Here is a 6,562-nt window from a genome sequence, read left to right as displayed (position 1 = left end):
TGCCAAGCATGAAGGTGGTGATGCCGAAGCGGGTAGTGGTGCTGCTGCTAGTTTGGCACGTCGAAACAGCGTACGCGCTCGTGCTAATATGTTTCAGCAGCTGCAGGAGAAGACTAGGGGCACAGAGGCGGCAGCGGCAGCAGCGGCAGCAGCAGCAGCAGCGTCAGCGACAGCTGCCACGGCGCTTAGTCGTGAAGAGCAGCGAACTTCACCACGACGGGGTAAGTGAAATGAAGAAAATTGTTCTTAGTTTTTCATATTACTTGAATTGACTATCTGAAAATCCAAAATATACAAAGTTTATTTAGGCGACTACTAACATCTAGTGCCTAAATGCATACTAAACGCACAAAAAATTTGCAGAATTTCTTTTATGAAATTTATGAAATTTTTGTGTAAGCACTTCTCAAGTGTCATATAACAACACTTATGTATTAAAGTATCTAATAAATTGATGGCACCTCAAATCTGGTTCAGCCTGACTTGAGGCATCCCGGAGTGCATTGCGTACTCTGCTTTACTTAAAATCCTACCCATCAGTTTTTTATTGAAAAGATTTTTTTTATTTTTATTGTACATGAAACCTGGTACTCTCCTCTCACTGAGTCAGTTCAAGTTAGGTAGTAGGCCTATTGGTTTCTCTGCTCTTAATTTCTCTGGCCGCTTTTTTTAAGCTAAGAAACGCCTATGAAGCAAATTGTTGGATTACAAATTGTTAGGTCAGGATCCTTTAGTGAAATACCTATGGAATAGCTTTAAGCAATAAAAAAAATATGTCTTTGATATACAAATCGGGTGATCTTCGTTTTAGGTTAGGTAGGCTCGCTAGCGTACCAGATAAACTACGACGACATTAGGCAGCTAATCACTGAGCATCAGGAGCAATGTCCTCTTGGCATCTGGAACACCCTGAAAGCCTGCTCCCATGATGCTAATCCATGCTGTTCCACTGTCTCCTCTTTAATCCTGTATCTCCTACAGAGTCACTTTAAAAGCATGCGATGCCAGCAGACGAATATTGAGTTAGATACTCACCACTAGCCTGGCGTCCTACTTATTGAAAGATAGGAGAAACTACGTGAGCTTTATGTCGTACGCTGTGCCCATAATCCAGGACACTTTGCAGCCTTGTCTTTTGGTTCACATGTTCTGCTCATTCCGGATCATGGAGATAGGTCCAACTTCCATTCATCGCTTGGAGGGAAATCGGCACTTCCTCTATCGGCATAGTTTTCGACAGGGCGCCTTCTTTGACAAGCATGTCCGCCTCCTCATTGGCCGCGACGCCGTTGTGCCGCGGCACCCAGTACAGATGTATCAGTATGTAGCAAATGCAGAGCTGATCTGCACTCCACCACACTTCTTGAGAAAGTGCTGCGCGATAGGAGCGCCTTTATCGAGGTGTTACTGTCAATGTTTATTTTTTATGCTGACTACACACGGGGCCATCGTTGAAGCAACGTTTTGAAGCAACATGTTTTTCTTGTTCAATACACACAAGGCAACCGTAGAGGCAACTATTGCGACAACCACAGTAGTGTGTGCTGTGTTATGAAATGAGCATACGAAAGAAAATTTTGTTTTCTACCAAAACACCTTTTCAGCCCACTTGTTTTCAGCGAACTAAGGCAGTGAACTCAATACACAACGATACATACGAGGCAACCGATACGGCAACCAATACAAAATATCAAAATATTTTAATTTTCGAGCAACGGTTGCGGCAACACGAATTTATATGTATGAGAAACAATGCTACACACGAGGCAACGGTCGAAGCAACATGCCCTGGTAGCATCAACGCTTGCCTCGTGTGTAGTCAGCATTAGGTTTACTGTTAAGTAGCTCCACGGCTTTCGACTTCCGCCCCTACGCCTTTCTCCATCATCGACCCGTCTGTGCACTGCTCATGCCCGCGGGCTTTATTGCCTTTTATTGGTGGGTGCTATTTCCCCTACGAAATGGGCTTTATTTATTTTTTATTTTTTGAAATAAATCCCATGGGCGTTATTTCCGCGGGCCTTATTGCACTCCACCGTGTAAAATTCTGCCGTTTGTGTAGTTCTAGATGCTCCTGTCAGTCCGATCATTGATAGCCTGAATACAATTTCTATTCTTTTAAGAAAGATTTTCTTGTCCATCTCTCTCCACCAAACCAATACGCGATAATCCCCAGGTGAAGCGCAGCCCCTGAGGCCTTCTTAGCCCAGTCATATGCCTATTTGCCGCGCGAACACTCTTAATCTCAGGGTTTAACTTAGGAATATCGAAGAATACTTTAATAAAGTTTCCTACAAAAAATGTATGATAACTAAATATTTCACTATCAAAACACATATGAACAAATGCCTGCCTGTACGCACCTTTTTTCTCACACTCGAAAATGTCTTCATCCCTCACCCTCCGCGTGTACCTTAAACTTTTCTTCCCATCATTAAAAAAGTTGTTAAAGAAAAGTTGTAATTTGGCGCAACACAATACATAGTAGCATACAGTTTACCTTACTGCCAATTTATGACCCACATTATTACCAGATATACATTCTGTGTGTGGATGTATATACAAACATACATATGTACATAAACTCTGACGTAATTCAGTACATCACGTACTCGTAAATATACATTAGGGTGGCGCTTAAACGTAGGAAGCAAAAATTTTCATCAGATTTCCTAAGCTAAGGGACCAAAATTTGTATGTAATATCTTCGACTTTAGTAGCATCGATTTTGGGTATTAAATGAAAAAAATATTTTTAATTTTTTGAGGCTCCATGGAGCATCTGGCCTTTTAGCCCATGTTGCGACACGCCTTAACCGTCTCCACTCGGGGCCAAAATTTGTATGTGATATCTGTAATCGTGGTATTACCGATTGAAGGGGGACCACCCTAATATATACACTTGTATGTATGTATTTACAAACAATTATGCGCATTTCTACATTTCCAAAGAAATACAAATATTGTACAAAAACCGGCGAAACTTGATGGCTGCCAGCGCAACAGGTTCTACAATCTACATAGTGTCTTAATTATCTTACTGGACGGTAACGAGGTATTAGAAGTGTAGAGTTACAAAAAAAATGGTAGAAATCGTGGCAACCATTAAAGCTTTTGTTCTGCATAGTATGTCATAAGGTTTCACTATTTATACGTTGAAAAGAAGAGGGGATAACAGCAGTATGAACCTATTTAGGTATGGGCACATGTAGATATGTATTTTTGTATTTAAATAATTGCTTTAAATAATGTTGGGGCTAGCAGAGTAATAAATATTTATGCCTACACACTTTTTCAAACAACCTAGTTTAGATCAGTTTAAGCTACTTAGATGGCTTGTCAAGCGTGCAGTCGGCACATTTTGATGCTCAGGAGGAGATTTCCTCAAGAACCAATACCTACATGTCTTTAAATGATTCCGAACTTTTGGCGAATATAGACATTCCTTCTAGTGAGATCGTAGACTCCGTATACTCCATTCATCAGTCGATGGCAAGAAAGATCTTTAGACTCTGCATGTGTGAAGATCTTTCGACCTGTCATTAGTAGCTGTGTACTCTGACCTTCTCCTCGATTTGTGCGGACTGAATAATCAAAGGGGTTGTATGGCTGAACTCAGTTCCCACAGTTCTCTCGCACTCGTCTGTATTCTAATTGCTTGAGACGCCACCATGCAGCGGGACCCAAATTGGTAGGGGTTGCCTAATAAATTGTAGTAATTTATTCACTGCCTACCTAAGGGGGGGAATTTCTTGAACAAGCCGAGTTTTAAGGGTTATTTGTCTTATAGAGGTTGCTCTTTTCGACAGCGTGGGTGTATGATATTTTTGGAACTAGAAATTTATACGCTTTGCTTAAAGTTACGTGGTACATATTTCTAGGCTCCGTATTTTACATACAAGTCCGCAGTCTACTGATTACACATTGCAGCTATTACTTTTCCGTGTAGTGTATTTTTAGGCCCCACTGCTTTTCATTTGGAGAATTTTGGCATCTCGTTTCATAGGTTATATAAAAAAAATTTATTTTGAAAAAATTCTAAACAAAAAAATGCAGAATTTTGAAATCTAATAAATAGTAAAAGCAAAAACTTATTACATTTTTGGCTAAGTGTTTCTATAACCAACTCTATTGATCTTAAAAGATCACCGTTGTTTTTTTTTTAAGATATGAGTTTTGGAACTTTGAAAAGAAACGTTTTTTTGCAAACTATATTTAAAATACATTTAAATTAAATAAAAGAAAATTTTTAGCATAACTTTGTTTAGAGTTTGCAAAAAAAAAGTTCAAAGTTCAAAATTGTACATATGTCCTTGAAAAAAACCACCGCGAAATTTTTAGGGTCTCTTAAGACGGTGTTTTTATTTTCTTCCATCCAAAAAAAAAAAAAAACTGTCGAATATACTACAACGAGATTTTTTGGCAACTTTAAACTTGCACTTTGTTACACTAAAATAAAAAATATGTTTAGAAAGTTTCTACCTAGTTTGCAATTTTATTGAATTTTTCTCAGTTTTGCACAAAGTTTAGGGACTTTATTTTTATATTTTTTGTTATAGTACGAACTATATTTTTTTATAATAAATTAGCGAAAAGAAATTAAAATAAACAACTTTACATACATTGCGAAAAATTCTCTGTGCCAATACTTTAGTTGATTACTATATATATTTTTTTCTTTATAGCCCTAAATATCAGCTTTACAACCGTTTTTGTAAATACAATAGTTTTTGAGATATTCAAAAAATAAACTTGCCTAATCCCGGATATTGTGAAATTAATTTTTTTCCTTCATTATATTTATGATAAAATAAAGTTCTGACGAAAATTCATCCAAATAAGAAAAAGTTGTTCCCAACCATTGGTCGATGTGGCATGGTTTGACCCACATTAGGGTGGTCCAAAAAAAAAAGTGATGTCGGGATTTTAATGCTCTCACCCCCTAGGATTGTTCCATACCGAAAAAGTTGAACCCCTGTTAGTTTTGCAAAAAAAATATTTAGAGGTCCCTCAAAGCGCTCAAAGTTTCCATGTATTTTATATGGGGAGAAAATTTTTTCTTTTGAAATGGTATAAAATTGTTGAAAATTGATATTATTCGATCGGAAAGCTTTGTTTCTCTTCGGGAGACTTTCAACACATAATACCGAATTGTTTATTTAACTAGTTTTTTACATTAACTATTTTTGTAGGGGCCCCTAAAAACTACAAAAAATGCCCATAAAAATCGCTGGTATTTAAAAATGGTAAAATAAAAATTTGGTTATTATTTTTTTTAGACTCCTGAAGAGAAACAAAGTTTTCCGATCGAAAAATATTGATTTTCAAGAATTCCATACCATTTCTACGAAAAATATTTTTTTCCCATACAAAATACATGGAAAATTTGGAGCGCTTTGAGCGAACTCTTAATATTTTTTTGATTTCAATATAACAGCAAATAGGGGTATAATTTTTTTCGGTAAAGAACGATCCTAGGCGTTGAGAGCATTAAAATTCCGACTTTACTTTTTCACATGCATATTTGGACCACCCTAATGTACATGCATATGCATACTTTTTTGCTTGCAAACCAAATTACTTAGCTAAAACATCATTTATTTTTTAAACAATTTCATTGCAATTCAACGATTGCTCATTTTTTTCGTGCTTATCATTCCAGCACCGCGTCAGCTTTCGCCTACGCTTGCCGCGACAGCCACACCACCAATCAGCATATCCAACATTGGCGACAGCAGCGATGAGCCGAAAACGCCACAAAATCCACCCAGAACGGATGAGGAAATCGGTGAGTGTTATGCCAGAAAATTCGAAATGCGACGCAAGCAAAAACAACGCGTCCGTTTGCCATATCCTCCTTCTCCTCTGCATACGCACCAAATCAAACCCAAGCCCAAATCCAAATCCCATTGCGGCAAAGCAACCACCCTCCTTTCACAATATTCCCATCAATTTTGTCGACATCATCATCAACGTTTTAGCGTTTTGAATGCAGATTTTGTTGTTCGTTTATGTTCGATTTTAACACATTACATAATTCGTCGCCTAAATTCGAAACTATTTAAAATGTCAATGCGATAATTTGCATTTTGATTGAATGATTACTAAAATACGAGTACTTACATGCATATCTTTGTATTTATTTTTCCCCCTTTCATTTTGGAAATCCATAAATTACCAATTTATAAAATTATGCGCCAAAATATATTTTTAAGTAAAATTATTTATTTTAACTAAATGGAATGCAAATTTATAATTTTTTGAATTGATTCGACTTATTTTGCATTTATATACATATTTGTTTTTTTTTTTAAATAACATGGCACGTTGTTGTTGCGCATGCTATGTAAACATATATATATATATATATATATATAATATTTGTTGTTGTTGTTGTGTTTTCTACTATTTACTTATTTACTATTATCAACAGCCGCATACATACATATATATGTATCTACTAAGCTTCTAATACATACACATCCATACATAACTAATATGTACTACATAATACTTTTTTTTTATTATTTAAGCAATATTGCTCTGATTTCGCACAAACATAC

The 6,562-nt window shown here is 36.7% G+C and overlaps 1 protein-coding gene across 1 annotated transcript; it reads left to right on the top strand.

Annotated features, from left to right (window-relative positions):
- The first annotated feature begins 6 nt into the window (after positions 1 to 6).
- Positions 7 to 6,080, top strand: LOC108381784 (uncharacterized). Its single transcript, XM_017638183.1, has 3 exons — positions 7 to 137; positions 171 to 221; positions 5,662 to 6,080. The coding sequence occupies exons 1-3, from the start codon at positions 89 to 91 to the stop codon at positions 6,078 to 6,080; spliced, it is 519 nt and encodes a 172-aa protein (XP_017493672.1). The 5' UTR covers positions 7 to 88.
- The last annotated feature ends 482 nt before the right edge of the window (positions 6,081 to 6,562 follow it).

The sequence above is a fragment of the Rhagoletis zephyria genome, unplaced genomic scaffold (genome assembly GCF_001687245.7).
Source record: "Rhagoletis zephyria isolate East Lansing unplaced genomic scaffold, Rhagoletis_zephyria_1.1 Rzeph_scaffold_23773, whole genome shotgun sequence".
NCBI lineage: Eukaryota > Metazoa > Arthropoda > Insecta > Diptera > Tephritidae > Rhagoletis > Rhagoletis zephyria.
The sequence above is the reverse complement of the archived record's forward strand: the minus strand, read 5'-3'. Positions and strand labels throughout refer to the sequence as shown.

Bases quoted from the DNA above. Each gene is read 5' to 3' on its own strand.
- LOC108381784 (XM_017638183.1), top strand. From the start codon at position 89: ATGTTTCAGCAGCTGCAGGAGAAGACTAGGGGCACAGAGGCGGCAGCG. The intron at 138-170 runs CAGCAGCGGCAG...CAGCGTCAGCGA, and splicing joins GGGCACAGAGGCGGCAGCGG to CAGCTGCCACGGCGCTTAGT. The intron at 222-5,661 runs GTAAGTGAAATG...TTATCATTCCAG, and splicing joins GCGAACTTCACCACGACGGG to CACCGCGTCAGCTTTCGCCT.